This window comes from Aythya marila (genome assembly GCF_965140915.1).
Source record: "Aythya marila genome assembly, chromosome: 4".
Taxonomy (NCBI): Eukaryota; Metazoa; Chordata; class Aves; order Anseriformes; family Anatidae; genus Aythya; species Aythya marila.
Window position 1 is genome coordinate 15,417,409 of NC_139045.1, and position 20,022 is coordinate 15,437,430.

Sequence of the window (20,022 nt, forward strand, 5' to 3'; positions counted from 1 at the left end):
AATACCACGGTGACCAATAATTCAGCTGATCCCCAAAAGCTTCTTATGCTGCAATAGCAACAGGCACCATATCCTCACAAGCTGTTTTATTCTAGATGGTTTTTAGCAATCAGTTTTCCCCATAAAGCATAAATTCACTTCCTCCCCTATGGCTGAGCATTACTGCAACAATAACAAGGGCAGAACAGCACCGCTCACTGTGTCCTACCCATATCCCCACGCTGAACTGAGCACCCGCTTTGGATTCAGCGGGGATTTTCCCCCATCCTAGTTAGGGGTGAGCAGAGAGGGAGGATGAGAGCAATCAAATCAGACCTACCTACCTCCGCTCCCCAGGTGCGGCTGGCAGTTTCGCTTGAGAAATTCCCTGCAACTGCAGCAGCACAGCACCAATGATGTTCCCCACCACCACCCCCAGCACCTGCTTCCGCTCCACTCGTGGCTTTTGGTCGTTTATTACAGGTGTTAACGCCGTCCCAAAGGCTTCCCGGAGTTCAAAGTTAAAGTAAACTTTCTGTAGCTTAGTGCAGCAGTGGACGGATTTCTCTTGCACTTTTATGGACTCCACTGCACTCATTTCCTGGAGTGCCATGCCCCCCTCCCCTTGTTTTTGGTACATATAATGCAGATACCAATGTGCTTCAAGTACTCAGTATCTGGGGAAACTGCTTTGCAAAACACTAGCTGTATTAACATGTTTACGTAGATGCATTTCCTACCTGTATTTCTAGGTATTTCTAAAATTAAATGAGGCCAAGATCTAGCTGCTCATACAACCGTTTATTTAATAGCATTTTCCACCACACACAAAGATCAGAACCAGATTCTAGTCATCCCGTAATCCCTACCTGCACACTGAGATCAAGGACAAACATCCCCAGTGAACAGAGACCTCTCACCAAATATCGAGGGCTTTTTTCTTTATCTGAAGTGTAAACGGTGAAGAAAATCTCATAAATCGAAAAATAAAAAATAAAAATCTGTCTCTACATGCATACATGCACTGCATGGGCCACGCACAAGCCAAGTATTTAACATCTCTACTCCTCTAAGGCTGTCGTTGCTCAGCTCTGTATCCAGACACCGCCCTGGTCCTCCATCTTACTACGAGCTGTTAGCAAAGGGCAGGGAGGCTCGTGCACTGAAAACACAGGTTTTGAACTCTCATCACTTGGAATTATTCTTCACCAACATGGGAAATAACTGAACTATGTCAGGTCAGCAAATTCCAAGCAGTCCACTCCCCCTCCACCATCACACTGGGGCTCAATGTTTCACAGAAAGGTGCAAGAAACCTCCCAGCTGAGCTGGCTACATCTGGACCACTGCCACCTAATTCACATTACAAGACGAAGCTATTTTGTTTGGTTTGTTTTGTTTTGTTTTAATTTAAACTCTTACCAAGTAGTAGTCCACATAAAGCTTGCAAACAAGTGTCCAGTGCAGTCTCAAATATTTTGTCCTATTATACCCCTGCAGGCAATAATCCCAGCCTCTTTCTAATGAGAAATGCTTGCAAGAATTGCATGGATTTACATCGGCACTGAGGACACGCACAGATTTAGAGGAAAAGGAATACATTTAACTAGCACCTCCTTTCATACTTTTTGTTCATTTCCTTGTGCATCTAGCAGAGGGTTTGCATACATTTCATCTCCTCGTTTACACTGCACAGCTTTCTCTACTTCTTTGGAATTTTCACCTAACAAGCCTGGGGAAAAAAAATTCTTCTTAAGACACAAAATAGTAGCAAAGAACCGCAAATAGACAGTTTCCATGCTCCTCCTCACAGTATATCCAAGATAAATTCAATACATTTGATTATTCCAGAAATGATAGTGATAACAAAGCAGCTATAACTGATGTATACCACATTTAGAGAACAGGCTGACCAAGACTATGTCTCCATAGAAGAGCTGCCTCATTCCAACCAGACTCTCCGAAGATTAGCTTTTTGGAATCAAGTACCACGCTGGAATAAATACACAGCCCTGCTCTTTACAAAGGAACCAAAGCACTTTTATGATTAACACATTAATCATGAGAAACCCATCCGTCATTTTAGCAATAAAGTTCTGTAAGGTTATTTTCTCCTCTGCTTGGCTGACACAGCAGCAGTTACCTTGACTGGTTGGAATACGAGAGACAGTCTGCATCCAGCAGCAGCTGGAGGTGCACTTTGGGCTGATCCATCCACTGCGATGGAGCCATCTTCACAGGGGGGTGATAAAGCCCTCACAGCCCCAGTAAGGGGGCTCCAGCAGCATAGGAGCAGCATGAATTTAGCCACACTTTTTGAACCAGTCACAAAGCCTACCAAATCCCACATCAAATAGGGTTTTTCATCCTTTTTTTTTATCCTTTGCTAGCAATGTTAAAAAAAATAGTAATACAAACAGATCTCAATGAGCAGGGAAAATAATGTAGACAAAAAAGCAGCTGCTCCCTGTTACCACTTTGTTTCTCCTAACAGTGATGTTTAAGGTGTTGATTAATGAATGATGCGTACAGTATGAAAACAGTAACAAAAAAAAACTTTCCCTCCTGACCTTATCTTCCTGAATTTGCTCACATCTCAATTTTTGTTTTAGCATTTCTCAAAGGCATATGCAATACCTAACAGCTGCAGTGAAACTTGTACCAAGTCATGCAGGAATAACAGATATTGCCAGCAGATATGCTTCCCCAGAAAACAAGTTTTTATAATTAAGCCCTGGAAGAACGTACCAGTATAAAAATAATTTCATGAAAAAGTTGAAGTCCAAAGGCAACACTGCTCAACAGCGATTTGCCACGCTTCTACACAATGCCAAGTAAACATGCTACATGCCAAAGCTGACTACATGAAGGGGAAGTCAAACTGTGGCTTCTTACATCGTGGGCAGGTCAGGGATAAAAAAAGGCACCAGATTCAATTTACAGGGTTTTTGAACAGGTGGCACATGAGAAGGAAACAGCTAGAGTTCCCAAATAAATAGAAGCATCTGCGGGGCATTTTTAACAAACCTAAACAAGTGCTGAACATGTGGCCTTTAATAAAGGCTGAGCAGTTCCCAAAGACCTGCACTGCACAAAAACTTACCTATTTGCTTCAAACTGCTTTTACAGAATGAGTTCATTAAGAAATAGTGTGAAATGCATGCTACCAGCTCCAACAGTGTCTCAGACTATGCTGGGATACCACCTACAAGTAGACTCCCACAATTCACAGTGAGCCTAGAAGTAGAACTCCAAGTTCCCCACCACGCAGTTTCCCAGTCCATCCCACCCACCCGTTTTCTGCCCATGTCCTCTGTACTTTTATTAGTAAACACCTTGAGAGTACAACTAGCAGGATGGGGAAACCAGAACTTCATATATAGCTATAGCATTAGTATAAAGGTGCACAGAACAAGGCAGTGAATCCACACTTTTTTAAATAGCTTCCAAGCATAATATGAGAATCAAGTTCCTCCAAATGCAGACTAAATAGGTCAGGATCTGGTTGGGATTTTTTTTGTAAGCGCAGAAGTCCTTAAAACTGCATAAGGAGAAGCTGAGAAATCAGTTATTAGCCAAAAAAACAGCATCAATTTTGGGAAGTGAAAACAGAGGCTGGTCCAGAAAGTACTCAGCAACAGTGAAATGTGAATCATACCTCTTTGGCTATGAAAAGACCTGACCTGAATCTCTTGGGTTTTGCACAGGCACTTACATAAAACATTAACTCAGCTGAAGATTTACAAACAGAAATCCAGCTAGCCCTTGGCCCCCACGTTCTGCTCACCAACCAGAAAAGGTTGTTCGTTGTTTTTTTTTTTTTTTTTAAGCTCACCCACAACAGGGCTTGTGACACACTGCACACGTCAGCAGCTAAGGGCCAAGACCAGAGAGACAACCAGATTGCACTCAGGAGGTCTTGATTCACTTCTGTTTTGAATCGCCTCTGCTCCTGCTGGTGATTTGCTGTGACTGACAACAGTTCTGAAGACAGAAGCAAGGACAGCCAACATATTTCAAATAAGAGCTACAGAAGTGCTGACGAGTTGGTTATGACCAAACAACATAGGCAGGCATCCGGACGATGCTGAAATGAACTGAATCTAACTAAATTGCAAACAAAAATGCCAAGCAACAAGGGTAGCTCTCTCCTGATCCCCCTTCATCCTCTAAATGTACAAACATCTACCTTTCATCTAAGGCCCAATGTTCAAAGCTCTCCAAGATCTTTCTTTTTTCCTCCAGAAAGGAAAGAAAAGACCTCTCCTCCATGCCTTATTAACAGGCATGAGCCTAACTACAGCACTTCTCAGATTCACTTAAAGGCACTTCAAAGAGCATGTGAAATTCTACAGCAGCTATAAATATAACCATAAGTTACAGATATTTTCACTGTCGGTCATGTCTTATTGTGCCCTGAAGAGAAGTACTAGCCACGTCCTACAGAGGGCTACTAATGGAAGAAATGATGACACATGTGCTCATTAGAAGGTTAAAATCAGACAAATGGTCCTATAATTAGCTTTAGTCTGCTGCTCTAACCACTTGTTCGTCTTTTCTGGGCCAAAGCATCCCACAAGGGAAAGTCGGAAGAGTTCTCTGAAGTGCTGAATATGCACGACAAATTGCACTTGAGTCTTTCTTTTCTTTAAGGCTAACACTGTCCTTCATTGTATGGGCAACTAATACTTTTACCATTAAAAGGAAAGCTTTAGTCATGTTCTTATGTGTTTTCTTAAATTACATTATCCCATATTTAATGCCTTAGGTACAGGAATATGTTTATAAGGAAAAAATAAGGCGGTCAAGAAAGGTATGTAATAAATAATTTCTTCATATGAGCTGTGCAAATCAGGTGGCTCACAGAGTCAACAAAGCAAAGGGAACAGCCAAGAAGAGATTAAGCATCACACTGAAAGAAATCCAAAGAGTTCAAGAAGTGACCAGACAGCCTGCACACCCTAATCACAGGAACTATTTATTAAAAAATTACTGAGTGGTTTAAAGAGAAAAAAAAAAGAAAAAAAGTTAAACTCTCTACCTAAAAATGGGGGGGAGAGAGAATGAGTGCCTTACGTACAGCAGAAAAAGAGTCTATTCACTTCAACCTGGGCAAGCTATTCCCAGAAGGGGAAAGTTAAAAAAAAAAAAAAAAAAAGAGAGATACTAAAACCACTTAACACACACGTTGTCCTGTCCTGCTGCACCGACACATGCCCACTTGCAAGTGCCAGCTATCCTTCCAGCAAGAACAGCAGAGCAAACACCGAGCACACGAGTACCGCTGCCTCCCCTCGCTGCCCAGAGCTGTACTTTGCTGACGTGGCTGATGCTGGCACAGCCAGCTTTCTGCAGGTAACAGTTAATTTTACCTATTTCCTCTGACCACACATCACACGTTGCCTCAATCCCTGCGCTGCTATGCTGCACCTCCTGTCCTTGCCCTCTCGGCCAGTGCAACCTTACCTGGCATCCAGCTGCCCAGAATTTCTTTCTTTACCTCATGTTGCAGCACCAACAGGTTGTGCTTCCAGCTGTTGTAATAATTATGTGGTTTTAGTGAAAAAAATTACACTTATGAGCTTCTTTTAAAGGCTATCGTTAAGGCCATTAATAACTTCTATGGGAAGCTTCTGATTTTATTTTGGCGCTTGACAGTTCACACACACAAACAAGAGAAAAATCACCCTACTTCTTTTCCTCCGTCTTCCACTTCCCATCTTGGTTAACACCTAAGGGGTTTCTCTGCAACTTTTGATTCATTATTTCTGAGGGAAGTAAACCTTCTCCACATTTCCCAGGCTCATCTGACTTCAATTAGAGTGAGCAAGCTGAGGAGAGCAAACAACTCTTGATTGCAATTTCTTAATTACAACCTTGAAAATATTTACAGAAGTTTAACCTTTAAGACAAACTCAAACTAGAGGAGTGCTGATGTGACGTCCATCTCATCCTCACCTAACAGGGCATTCTCTCTTCCAATTAACCTGAGGGCTGCTGCACAACACCAATCGTCCTGAGGAGCTTTTTAAAGCTTCATCTTCCTTCCCCACTTGTTCAGGGTCAAGTCTTCCGTCGGTCATTTCTCTTTCTTCACAGCTCTCTTCCCAGCTTGTGATGGGATTCAGTGCAAATACAGCAAGCAGGGCATCTCCTTCCTCCTCTCCAGGAGGATGACAATCTTTATCACATTACTTTGCAGTACATGCTGTCTGAATTACATGACCTAACTGCTACTCCAAATACCTAGTGTTATTAACAGACTAATGCACGTATCTCACACATAATCGACTTTGCCCTTGTTCTATTAAATCCTGCCTCCAGCTCACGCCTGTCGGGAGGGCGCATGACCTAAGAGTACCACAGCTGCCAAGCTGGCAAGCCACATGCTTTTTTAAGCTCCTTCAAACTTTTGGCCTGTTCAGAGGTTTCTGCCACCATTCACACATTAGGAAAGTACTTTTCTGACAAAAGAATAAATTTCACGTGGTTTCTGCCCGTGAGTGAAAGGTCACTGCTACTCTCAGTACATTGCTTACACCGGATTTGGTTTGCAGTCTGAAGGGCACAATTCATGGGGCAATTCCACCTCTCAACAGTTTGCTCTTCCTATTCCACACCACAGAACACCTAAAACCAACTACGAGTCCCCAGGGTTTCTTCCTAGGTGCCTTTTGTCCTCTGCAGACCAACGATTCATACCAGGACCCCAGCCTCCCCACTCACACGGCCCAGTCTGGCACCAGCCCCTATGGCACATGATTTGGACAAAACCAAATGGCTTTGTAGCTTCCCCACCGAAAATGAGGTGATTCTCGCAGCCCCCAGCATGCAAACTTCCGTGCTGAGCATCTGCTTGTTTGCAAAACAAAAACATAAGGTCACGCTGCTTGTGCAAGAAAGATGGGAAAATAGCTACAGAGAAAATAGAAAAGGTAGAACCTAAAGGACAACCTAATAGGCAGAGTAACAGATTAACAGGCAAGAGGCATTTGAGCACATCAAAGTACAACTTGTCAGTAATAGCAAATCCTCAACTTCTACCCATGGCACCTCACACAAACATGCAGCTGAAAATAAGACTTTTAAACTAGTGGTCAAAAAAAAGTAAAGAAAAATCCAATTTTAGCTAGCAAAAAATATACTATGGAAAAAAGTGATTTAATCTGTGCATGTTATGAACATACTGCTCTAATTCCCCATTTTAGAGCAAATACAATAGGATTTTTTTTTAAAGTGATACTGTAATAGCTGCACATCAATTCAGACCATACAGCTACAACATGTATTCCTTCTGCTCTCAATTACAAGCTGATCTCATGAGGATTCAAATTTCCATTGCACTAACATGAAGCTCCTCATAAAGAATGGTTAAGTCAAAGCAGAAATTTGCCATGCTGTAAAACAACACAAGACCATATTGCACTTACTTTGTTGCCCCAAAAGGTCAGATCTGTGTTGACTTTTATCTCTGCATGCATGTTTGGATGAGCAACAGAAAATACAAGGTGTTTTTCCACACCTTGGTCCCTAAGGATGCCTCAACTGTTATATACATTGCAAACAAACAAGAGTCTGATAGCCACCAGTGCCACATCTCATCACTTCGGTATAGAACAAAAGTTTTGACTTCCTAATTAAGACCCATCGTTTAGAAATATGTATATTTCTAGGCCAAGCAGGCTTATACTTTATAGCAAAACAAGCATATTTCGTGCCCAAATAACTGTTTCAAAAGAAAAGGAAATGCTTTCATTGTTCAACTGCAGCATCCCTATTACATGGTATAGTGCACACACACAGTTGCAAGAAACTCCCTCACTGTGCTAATGAACTTACAATACTACAACCCAACTTCAGGAACAACTCAGTGTTGCTCTGAGTTATGCTACCAAACTCCAACTCTACGGCAAGAAATGAAACCGCCCCAGATCTTCTTCTCAGACCAGAACCCATCTCCCAGCACCAGCAGGCTTGGTTTTACTGGATATCAACACCACTACAGGAAGATGCCTACTGTTTTTTAACACCAGTGAATACAACTGTGTTTACCACTAGGTCCTGAAATTGCTCGCTCCCTCCCTGTCCCTCCAACTCCAAGCACAAAACTGGCCTCAAGGTGGATTACTCCAACGAAGGCTAAGGCCAACAGATTCCCAAGGAAAGGGCTGGCAGCATGTTTGGCCTCAAAAATAAGCACCAGCTGCCTCTCTGCTTGGGGAGCTTTCAAAGCAAAGTCAGGAAGCACAGCAACCTGCCTCTAGCTCCCCCTAACATCATATTTCCACAATCTGGCACTATTTAAACGTGTCTTCTGATGTCTCTCTCTCTCTCACTGAAATTGAAACGCAAGGCTTTGATGAGGGATATAAAACCAGAGTAAACAAGAATCACTCCCTTTAGCTACCTCTTGTACGTTTAAAGCCTATTTCCTAAATCGTCTGCTCTAAAGCGTCAATAAAAAAGCAGCAATAAAAGTAACAGCTAAGAACAATCTCCTTTCACAGGAAAGAAAAAAAAATGCAGCTACTTGTTTAGCAGCAATCCAGGATTCTGCTATTTTACTTGTTTAGCCTTGCCTTTGGTGTAACCAGAACAACATCATCATCTTTAAAAATACAGAAACTGAATCTCACACCATAGCCCATAATATGGAGTGAAGCTTAAAGGTGTAAGGTCTGTAAGAGTTACTGGTTTTAAAATAAAATAAGGGAACCCAGAAGGTGCAACTGGAGACCCCCGGTCTCCCATGGAACTCCCTGAGTCATCACAGGGCATCATGAGAGCAGCCCTGATGAGTCCAAATTCTCGAGACTCAACTCTTTATTTTCCCATCGCATTTTCAGCCTTCCCCATCCTCTCTGCTGTTCTGTTCAGGACCCTCTGTCTTGTCTTCTTACTTTTCCACTGCCCAGAGCTGCCATCTCCCTCATCCCCAGGTCCTCTCCTCGCTGTGAGGTGACGGGCGGGCAGTTCTGGGTGCAGACGGCTGTGATGCAAGGCCAGGAGCACGGCTGCTGCTCATCCCCAGCGCAATGATGCGGGAGGAGGAGGAGGAGGAGGAGGAGGAGGAGGATGGCTGCTTGTGGGCAGGGGAGGGGGCACAGCGGGTCACAGAGCGGCTGGAGGCAAAACCTCTCTGGGAGCAGCAGGAACTGAAGGACAGCAACCTGGGGCTTCAAATCCTTCTTTCAAGCAGGATGTTGGATGTGCAACTGCGATATATTCTTTTTATTTATTTTACATGTCTTGATTCGTAGGAAAAAAATGCCACTTGTTATGCCTTTGGCAGAACCCTAGGGCTATTTTTCCCTTCACAGTCCCTACATTTCTGCATCAGTGTTACAGAGCTATTTCAGAACAAGCCAGCCCCAGCTCCCCTGCGTTTCCTCTCAGAAAAGCACTTGGTGTTTGCAAGCCCCATCATCCCGTCCCCTCAACCCTGGCACGCACCGAGGACACCGAAGCAGTGCTGATGCAGTAACTCTGCAGTTCCAACACAAGGGATCAAGCTGTGTCAGCTCTCCTATTGGGAACACTTCTCCCTGAGCTTATCTCTACTAAAAACATAACTCGGATCCAAAAAAGAACAACTCTCCCTCCCAACAAGCAACTTTCTTAGGTTATGAATGTATAAATAGCTGCATCAAGGTCACTATGACAGAGCACTCTTTTTACTAATTTTTGACATGCAAATGAAATAATGCTACAGTGAAATGACCAAATACTGTTTTCCAGCTCTCTCTGGTAGCTGCACGAGACTGACTATAATTACAGCTTAAAAAGCAATTATTTTTGTAGTTTGGGGAAGGGTTATTCTAGTGCTTGCCTTGTTTACAGAAACATGCAAGAGTGCAATCTGTAGTCTACAGGGACACGCTTTCAGCATATTTGAGAAAGGTAATCCAGAGAAGCTTTGTTACAGGACCTGGATTCATCTAAGCCTACCTTCCCCCTGAGTTTGGCCAGAGTGAGAAGATGAAGAAAGAAAAGATGCATACAAGAACAAGGACCTAAACACCAAACTCACAGTGCTACAGAAAGATTTTCCAGGCTATACCAAGAGCCCTAGACTGCTTAGATCAGGTACTAACCACAGTGTGACAAACCAAAAGGGCAGTTACTGTTTATCAGATAGAGGGAGGGAGAAGGACAAAGAGTAACAATCCACCAAAAACAAGATGATGCTGATAAAACAACACAAAAAACCTGAAGCCCAAAGCCACACAAGACTATGTCTATGCCACACACAAGACCATAGAAATGGGAAGTCAGCTGAATTACTGCACCCGTGGCTCACGCTGTACTGACTGCTGGCTCCATTTTCCTGAGCAGCTCTCTGAAATGCTGGGATGTGCTTCAAGGGGAACCTCAGCCTTTGCTTTTTAAATCTCTCTCTAGTACCACATATTTGGCAAGCAAATCTGAACCAAAGGGCTGCTGCCGCTGAATTAAGTTTAAAGCTTGAGTCCTCACCCCAATTTGAGCTGCCTCATCCAGCAAAACAGCGATACAGTAAGATATTACTGAGTTGCTAAACCAGCATCAAATGGGTCAAGCAGGACTACTTGGTGGGACCACACACTTCACTAGTTACTGGAAAAGGGATGAAAAATGGAGTTCCCTCACTGCATGACCGAAAGATGCTCAGCATCCAGCAAGGGGCCCTCTGAACCCAGTAGCATTGGTGCTAAGTGACCATGGAAGCACCAGCTGCCTTACAGTAAAATTCCTGCAGAAATTCACATCTTCTCCTTCCCCACTTCTTTACTGATAGGGCAATGCGTCGCTGTCCTCTTGGTCTGTTTTTTTTTTTCCCTCCCCTCAGTTTTCACAAAGCTTTCAGTCCTTGTTTCACCTGACCTGGTATTAAACTGCTTCCCATCAACCCAGATGACAAATCCTTTCCCAACAAAGAGCAAGACGTGTTACACCTGCACATTTCAGGCTTCTGAGCCATAATAAACAACAGCACAGCCAGCAGAAATGAGCTGCAAGGCTTGTGATGCTGTTATCACTTGACAATCAGCACAGCTGCGTAATCACTTGGGGCTTTCCAAAACTACCCACTGGCCATGTACAGACAGAAGGCAGTATTTTGAGTGTGCTCCTGCTGTAGAAGCTGACATCTGACAAATACAGCTCTAAGATTGAAGTCATGATTACAGATGTTATTGAATATATGACATGGTACATTGCTTCCTGAGACACAGAAACCTGATCTTTCCTGATACGCCTTAAAAAATTAAAATAAACCACAAGTCTGTCTCTGTGAAAGGGTGGCTTACAAAGGACACACCAAATTCCAACAGCAATCTGAAGCACCGAGGTGGCTTTTCGGTATGTTAGATGGTGTCCAGGTTCTCCAGGCAGGCCAAGAGCATCTCATCCCAGAGACACCCCCTCCCAACTTGTGCAGCGGCCGTAACAATGCGGCGGCTGCGGGGATCCCGAGGCAGAGAACCGGACCGTACCTTCGTGGGTAGGCTCTGGGTCGGGTGTCAGTGAGATGTCGTCCAGCTCGCGCAAGCAGAGCCATTCTCCATCCATCGACACTCGGAATTTGCAAAGATAGATGGTCTCCATGGCAGCCTGAGTGATCTTGTCTGTGGTGGGGGTTGGCATGTCGCTTTGAGGCGTCAGAGCAGACATGATGACTCAGCTGGTACAACAACAACAGGGGGAAAAAAAAAAAGAACTAAAAAGAAAAGCTTTCTGAAGAAGAAAAGGAGAAATACCTTGCTAGTATAGGACAGATGTGCTCAGGATCGCACAGACTGCTTTGGCCTTTTCATATATAAAGCAAGGTAAAAACGCTGCTCCTTCACGCTCGTCTCTTCCTCCCTCCTTTCCACCACTGCCGTTGTCTTCAGATATGCTGAAGGCTATTGATCCTAAGCAGCCACAGAAAACCTGACATCCGCATCAAACGTGAAAAAAAATTACCAACAGAAGAAAACAAGCAGGAGGAAGAAAAAGAAAGGCTTCCTCGGACGACCACCCAAACGAAAACAAAGGAAGAGCAGAGAGCAGGGTATCCAGGTTTGCTGAAATCAAGCCGCAGGTTCCTTTCTTCCCAGGGCAGCGAGTGCTGGCAGGATTGGCTGTGCGCAGTAAGCAGGGTGTTGACCAAAATGGCTGACTAATGAACTGAACTGAAAATCCAGGCTCATGTGATCAGCTGCTCCGAGCGCAGGGCGAGCAATTCCCAGGATGCTTCGTGGAGGCTGCTGATGCAGGGAGGGCAATTAGGCGCTCATCAGCCGCTGCACCTCCTCGCCAGGCTCGGCTGGTCCATCGGGGAGCTCCGGGGAGGCGCGGACCCGCGGCGCGAGGCACACAAAGAGGTGTCTGTATTCCTTTCACGCGCCCCGACGGCACCGGGTGAATGAAAAATCAGCACCTTTGTTGTCACAGGAGGTGCGCAAGTCACAGCTTCATTTTATTTTATTTATTTTGTCAGGCAATGTTCTCACAGGGAGCTAAGATTCCTGATATACAGAAGTATTTTAGGGTGGATTTATCATCTCAGGGAAACAATGCGAGGGGAGGGGGGAAATATCCAGAGCTAAGCATTCCAGCACTGGGGGATTAAGCTCTTCTAGAAGGGCACAAGCACACGGAAGAACAATGAGGAAGAACAGCACAAAGAGAGGCACTCGGCTGAATCCTACACTTAAAAACCTCCTCTGAAAATGGGCATCTTGCTCAGGTGATGCTCACGAAGAAACATTACCTCTCAGCAGGTAGAGGAAGGGGCTTCCAGTTTCTCAAGGACCAGGTGACAGCACTGCGCCGTCCTGCAGGCTCAGGCTCCTTGGTGCCCCCACCTCGAGGGCACAAGGAGCCAGCAGGCACCCTTCTTGTTCCTAAGGTCACTGATTAACCAGTGCGCCTGACACAGCATCGTCACCCACTTGAACTGTGATATGAGGCAGTAATAAATTAGTTTATCTTATTCCCATGTGGCTCGGGGATGTTGTGGAGAGCAGCTGGGTAGCATCTGAAATGGATGCCTCGTGCTCGTGCTCCCCCACCACAGAAATCCAGTGAATGCTGACTGTTCACCAAAAAACAAAATTAATAGAAACACATGAACAATTAACTCAGGAGACCTTAGTTGCTGGCCATATGTTTTTTCCTTAAGAAGCACTCAAAAGAACGTGTGCCTATTTCTTAGCAATACGAAATACAATAATTGATCACAATAATTGATCACTTGATGCAGAACTCAGAATGCCAACACACACAGCCTTTTGAAAAAAAAGCACCCATTCTGCCAAAAACTCATAAAACTGGCAAGAAAACAGGAATCATGGTTGCTATTTCTAACAGGCAAGAGGAAGCAGTTGCTTTCTGTGAAAACTTCCTGCTTGGTGCAGAGCATTTTGACTCAGCAACTCTTTCTCCCCATTAGACTAGAACAAAGAGCCATGCAGCACGTTATTGCTGTGATGCAAAGGAGAATTATTTCACAAATGACAACAGTTCCTATTGTTCCTTCTCCCTAGGAAAGAATGGGTTTTATAATCCACGCTGACAGCATTTTAACTGGGATTGTATTCATAAATCCTTTCAACAACAGTCTCCGGTTTCAGCAGTCTCATTTTAGTACTTTTGAAACCAGTGAAAGTTGCCATATACAAACAGGTACAGGAGAGCAGCTGTTCACTTCACTCTTGCTACCTTTTGAAAGGACCTGAACAAACAGCAAATAAATTAAACCCTTGAAAATCAACCAAGTACCATAAGCTAGTAAGCAACAGATCTGATTGACAGTCAAACTTTTTTTCTTTGGGGAAAAAAAAAAAACAAAAACCAAAACACTACAAACAGCATCAGGTGAACCCTGCAGCTCCCATTTCACAACAAAGGTCTTCCACTGAGTCAGCGTTGACTAATGACCCATACAGGGGGACCACAGCTGAAGTTGGTTTAAAAATTAACCAACTGCTCTATTTGTTCTTTTATGCCATTTGCTGCTTCTTAGCATGAAGAAATTAAAGAAGCCAGGCTGTCCCTTTCAGCTCAGTTGCATTTTCAGGCTCCCTTATGCAATGTTCCTGCTGCAGAGACTGCATAGGGATATTTTATTAAAGAAAACGGAAGTAATTACAAGTATTGCCCAGCTCTGAAAATTTTCAGTGGATTAGTATGTCTTACATAAAACAGAGCTTTGGACAGAGCATACCACGCAGCACATTTTGAACAATTGCCAGCTTAAAAGAAACAGAGCTACTTCACCTCTATAAAACTTCTACTCCTTATGGCACAAAATCATCATCATCTATGCAGATACCTCAAAACTGATCAGTTGTTTTTGTTTTGTTGTTTGTTTTTTAAAAAGGACAGGTACAGAATTTCTGTTTCAAGTTGATTTTTGTTTTTCTTACCGAGTTCTGATGGGTATTTGGATAGCCAAGAACTCCTCACCTGCCCTGAGAAGATGGCAATCTCCAGGTTTTAGCATGACTGAATTTACTCCCAGGGAATGAAAACACAGAAATTCCCTTTCAAACACCACTTTCAGGGTAGGCTAAGACAAGTATCAAGAATGCTTTTAAAAAAATTGTCTGTATGTCAGTTACAGCACTGTTGGAAAATAAAGAATATCCTCATGAAGCCAGCAAACAACATCCCCCATCCCACCCACAAACCCCACCACTACCAGCAACAAGCAAAATCTCACAAGAACGATCCTGTGATTTACTGACCTGACAGCCTTTTACCCCATCTGGAAATCCGGATACTAAACCTACGCCCCCACCCCATCCTGTGCTTCAAAGCTACAAATCAACAGAGAATCTTATAAAGCATCAGTGGCAAATATTTGTAGGCTTCATAAGGCATTTGATAAAAATGCCCTGCAACTCAATACCGAGTGCTCAAGCTTCAGGAAGGTTCAAAGACTGATCAAAAGACAGAAGAGGACCAAGGGTAGGTATAAACAAAGAGGAGGTTAGTAGCACAGAATCACTTTCTGAATCTCAGACAAGTCAGGCAGCTTTGACTGGTCTTACAAAATTCTAATATTAACCACGCTTTGGCAAAGCAGAACAGAGGCTTGGACAGGAGACAAAATGCAGCAGTTTACAAAAATGTTTGTGTTTTACGACTTAACCATCTGAAAGCAAACCATTCCACCAGCCAGAAGCATTTCATATCTCAGTTGTACTGAGAAATATGCCTAATTTATTCAGCTTCTGAAATGAAAGTGATCTAAGCAATAAAAACCAAACAAATCCCCAAAGCACCTCTTGGACTCCAGGGGGCACCTTTGGGTGGAGTTTCACTGCCAATGCCAGGAAATCCAGCCTGCAACCAAGCTGACTTAGCATCCTTACGAGAAACCTTTCCCTGATTGCTGCGCAGAGATTGCACAGCAGCCATACAACAAAAAGGCAAAGTTGGCAATGAGATTACTGCTTCGGATGACTGCACTATTTCTGGTTATTTAAGATTGCAGTAGACCACAGAACCATAAAAAAGCCACTAGTGCTATGCAAATGGGAACCACTGCTGAAAGAAACTGTTGGTAACAGCTCGGATGCACCGCTGAGCTCTAAAATAACTGCTCAGAGCAACTCGAAAAAGAGTATGATATCAGAGGTAACTTCACACAAGAAGGACACAAATTATGATGAAACACAAGCTTTCATATCACAGTGTAAGATGAGCATGAATCATGAGCAAGTTCGTGCAAGTTTCTCCCAAAGCATGTAACCTCTTTGTGGCTGCTGCACACAGACAGCCTGCCAATCTGGTCCAGCAAGGCTGCTCCCACACTTCTAAGTGGAAAAAATCTGGTCTTCCTATTTGCTGCCCATGCTCTTTCCTGATACGCAAAAACCTCTTCCTGGCAGACCTATGAACAGGACTCCTCCTCTCATGCCACCTCTCCTTCAGCCTGCTTCTGACACTTCTGCCAGCACAGACACACACACACACCTCACGTGTGGCACTTCGAACGCTGCATGCCAAAGAAAACATAAACAGGCAGAAGACAATTTAATGAGCTGGAAACCAGCAACAGAATTTCACAGCTCCCTGAACATGTGATAAACTTTGTTTTCTACCTGCTGGGAAGTAGAGATATTTAAGGATTTAAATACTTGACATAGCTGAGGGTACAATTAAGTAACAGGAAGGAAAAGTCTACTTGAAGTATTGTATCTGTCAGGCTTTGAGTGGGAGCAAAGAACTTAGTTGTTTTTTTCCCTCCTCAAAGACAGCACGATCAAGTTGCTTTTATAGCATTTAAGTCTTCTGAGGACTCACTACAGCTCAGCATGTTTAAGTCTCCCTCTTGTTCTCTGTCTGGAACCATCTGTATCAAAAAAAGCAGGTGCTGCTGGCATTAAAAGCTTTTGCAGTCTCCTTCCCTTAGCAGCTCTCATCTTGACCTGACATTTAGCATCATCTCATGTCTCTCACCTTGTAAAGAAAATTTGGATAAGAAGGAGAAAGATCAGTCCTGGAAAAACAGGGGGGAAAAAAAGCACAAGACAAAGTTGATACAGAAAATAAATAGTTATAACAGCAAGAGTAATAACTACTCTTACAACTTCATTCGTTGTCACCACCGATGTTAGTTGTGGGGCTTCACCTCACCGGCACCACACAGCTTGCTCCACTGCCCTGGTAGCACGATGATGATGCTGCTGCCTGGGCACGAGTAACACTTTAATTGGTCTCTACCAATGGAAGCAACAGCAGTACACAGAATCCCATGAGGCCACCACTCCCCAGGAGAACCCTAACGGAGCTACAAAGGCTGCAGTTACTTCACCAACAGCAAATATGCTCTTCTAGATTTTCAAATATGAAATCAAACAGGCCCCTTCTACCCTGCAGAGATGCCTCCCTCAGGAGAACAGTTACATGACTGTGTCATGACTGTAAATAAAAAGACTACTTCAAATAAACCTCCAAAACATCCTGCAATATTGACTTTTCAGTGCGTTGATCACTACCTTCACTGTAAGAGGCTAATGTCAATAAGGAGTAATTACTTTCGTTACTATTTGTGGAAATGACAGGCTGCAGGGCACTGAAGGGAGGAACTCATGAGCTAGCAGGATCCATCTTTCACTTGAAATGCTCCTTTCACTTTACAGCTGTGTAGGGAGGGATTAAGCATTCACAGAGTACATCACATTTTTGTAACACGGGCACATCACGCAGAAAAAAAACTTCTTCACACTCCTCGCTTTATCTCAACTGCAAAAATAACTAAAGCGCTGAAGAATCAAGGTACACAGACATGAACAATCACTTCAGGTACTGCTGCAGAACAAAGAAAAGCAGACCAAGAACGGTCGATGTTAAGCAGTCACATGCTGTTACAACATGAACTCCCAACATTTGAGAAGAGCCCGTGAAACAGGCCAACAGGTTTCCCCAGTAACACAGGCAGGACAACCTTGATAGCCCGGCCACCACTAATGACACCACACCTCAGGGCTGCAGAGGAACAGCCATCTAGAGCAGATGCAGCAAGTGATGACAGCTGCAAGGCCACGTACTCCACAGGTAGCTGAGACTCAGTTCAGCACTCAAACACACAAAATGCTTTCTGTTGCAGAGCTGAGCTCTACCCGCTGCTTTAACATCAGTCCCGAAGCAGCAAGCAAACAAGCAAAGCTCTGCAGTAGGATCCCCTGCTCCTGCTGCTCAGCGATGAGCAAACAAGAGCTGCTTTTTCAGAGACACGAGAACCAAAAAAACACCACCACCACCCCACAGAACAACAGACATGATGAAAAAGTTGATTTGCAGGCAGGACACCCCCCAGGAGAAACGGATCAGAGTCCATGACACTGTGCAAATGGGTTACGATTCCTGTTCCCTTCGTACCCACCTATCGCTGTGTCAGTCGCTGAGCAGGCTTCAACATGATATTGTGCAGGCAGATATTACCTCTGAGATAAGAAAGAGCAAGGGAGACTCCAGATATATTTCATAAGGCTTTTTCCACGTAGTCTGTATGAATATCCGCTGCAGAGTAACACCAACGCAAGGGATAAAGCAATGCTCAGCTGATGAACGTGTACACTAACTCCTTGTGCTCTTGAACAAACATGCCTCAGCCTCACCACATCTACGCAGAACCCCTCCTAGAAAGGTACTAGAACAATTAAGCAGTTTGAGCAGTACGAGCATGATAGCAAAGACTAAATAAATATTTTTAAACCCTTCAGAGAATTCTTTTCTCTGTCACGAATAGCTCACTCCCTTGCACACACATCACACAGCTACAGAGTGTGAAGATTTCCTGATTAGTAGACACTTTTTAAAAATATCATGGTTTTGAGAGGAAGTTACCAGTTGAAAATGGCGAGTCAGGAGGGAGGGATACTTAGTCCGCAGAAAGAAATCTGTGATCAGAGAAAGCCCTTCATGTAACTAAGAACAAAGGTGGGTCACTTCACCTGCTCTTTACCTTACAGAAATTAATTAAGCTCACTGGTTACAGCTTTGCTGACTAATAGCTTAAATAATGTACATTACTTTCAAAAGGAGTAAAAACCAACAAAGATACCTTCCCCCCAAATCATCAGCTATTGTGTGAGTGAATACACACCTGAGATGCAGCCAGAAGGAGATAAAACAAAGGTAAAAAAGCTGTCACCCGCGCCCAGGCACAAGCGCAGAAGATGACAAAGCTACTGGCAATTTTCAAGATGGATGGATAAGGGAAAGCCTCTGCTACATGCACCCCTATGCATATACTTTTTGTTTCTAAAACACACCCATTTCGCACTATTTCCATGCATTTATTGAAATGCACTGCAAGAACATCGTAAAGATCACCGTGAAGCTGAAAACAGCTTCCCACCCAGCACGCCCCACAAGTAGCAAAACCCCTTGGCCTCGTCTGGCACCCTGAACAAATACCCTCTGCCCCAGCACAAGGAGGAAGCCCAAGCGGGTGTTTTCCACCTCCTAACCACGCTGTACGGCAGGGCTGGGCTGTGAGGCTTCAGAGAACTGTTAATATTGGAAAAGCCCTCCAAGATCCAACCACCCGACTGTCCCCCTACTGCCAATGTCACCCACTAACCCATGTCCCCAGGCACTATGTCTAACCTTTCCTTACACACCCCAAGGGATGGTGACGCCACCACCTCCCTGGGCAACCCCTTCTGATACCTGCCTGCTCTTTCTGAGCAGAAATATCTCCACATTTCCAACCTGAACCCCCCCCGGCACACCTTGAGGCCATTCCCTCTAGTCCTATCGCTGGTTACCTGCGACCAGAGGCTCCCCACGGCTGCCCAGCTCTCAGGAGCACAGCCCAGAAAGGAGAGAAACCCCCATTAAGGCTTCTCCATGGGCTGCATTTGGGGTGCAGCACACCTCCCCTCCCCAAAGGCACACACGCGTGCTGCGCTGCCACGACGGCGCCTCCCCAGCCCCGCTCCCCGCAACCCCCCCCAGCTCGGGGGGCGCTCAGGGAGGGTCCCCCCGCTCCCCACACCCCCACGGGAGGGCAGGAGGGAGACTCACGGGCGCCGGCGGCTCCCTCCGGCCCCGGGTAGCTCAGCAGCAGCACGGGCAGCGCGGCCCCGCCGCGGGGTGCCGGGGGTCTCCACACGCTGGGCGGCGCGGCGGCGCCTCCATGGCCGGGGTAGAGGAGGAAGAAAGGCGGCGAGGCTGGGGGAGGCGAGGCGGGGGGCGCTTCGTCTTCTTCTGCCGCTCCACGGCAGGGCTCGTCCCGCCGCTCCATGGCGGGGGGCAGCTCCCCGCCGCCCCCGTCCCCCTCCCCGTCCCCGTCCCGGCAACTTTCGGCCACGAGCGGCGCCCGCTCCGCCTCCGCCATCGCCGCCCCGGGCCGCGGCTCCGCCCCGGTGGCGAAGCTGGGCCTGGGCCGGCCTCCGGCCTCCGCCCACGGCCGGGCCCCGCTGCTGTGGCGCCCCCTTTCCCCTCAGGAGGGACGGGGGGGGTGGCCTCAAGTTGTGCAGGGTGGAAATGAGAAGACGTTTCCTCTCACAAAGAGCAGTCGGGCACTGGGAGGGGGTGCCCAGGGAGGTGGTGGAGTCA

General features: G+C 45.2%; 1 protein-coding gene across 4 annotated transcripts in view; it reads right to left on the reverse strand.

Annotated features, from left to right (window-relative positions):
* The window catches only part of RUFY3 (RUN and FYVE domain containing 3), a 54,801-nt gene extending 35,007 nt beyond the window's left edge, over positions 1-19,794 (reverse strand). For 2 of the 4 annotated variants that reach the window (XM_082759795.1, XM_082759797.1), the window contains exon 1: positions 19,489-19,794. In XM_082759795.1, coding sequence (XP_082615921.1) covers positions 19,489-19,708 — 220 coding nt within the window. In that variant the 5' untranslated portion in view covers positions 19,709-19,794. Of the gene's footprint in view, positions 1-11,453; positions 12,171-19,488 lie in introns of those variants that run through there. The other 2 variants (XM_082759796.1, XM_082759798.1) reach the window with 2 other exon arrangements.
* Positions 19,795-20,022: the final 228 nt, after the last annotated feature.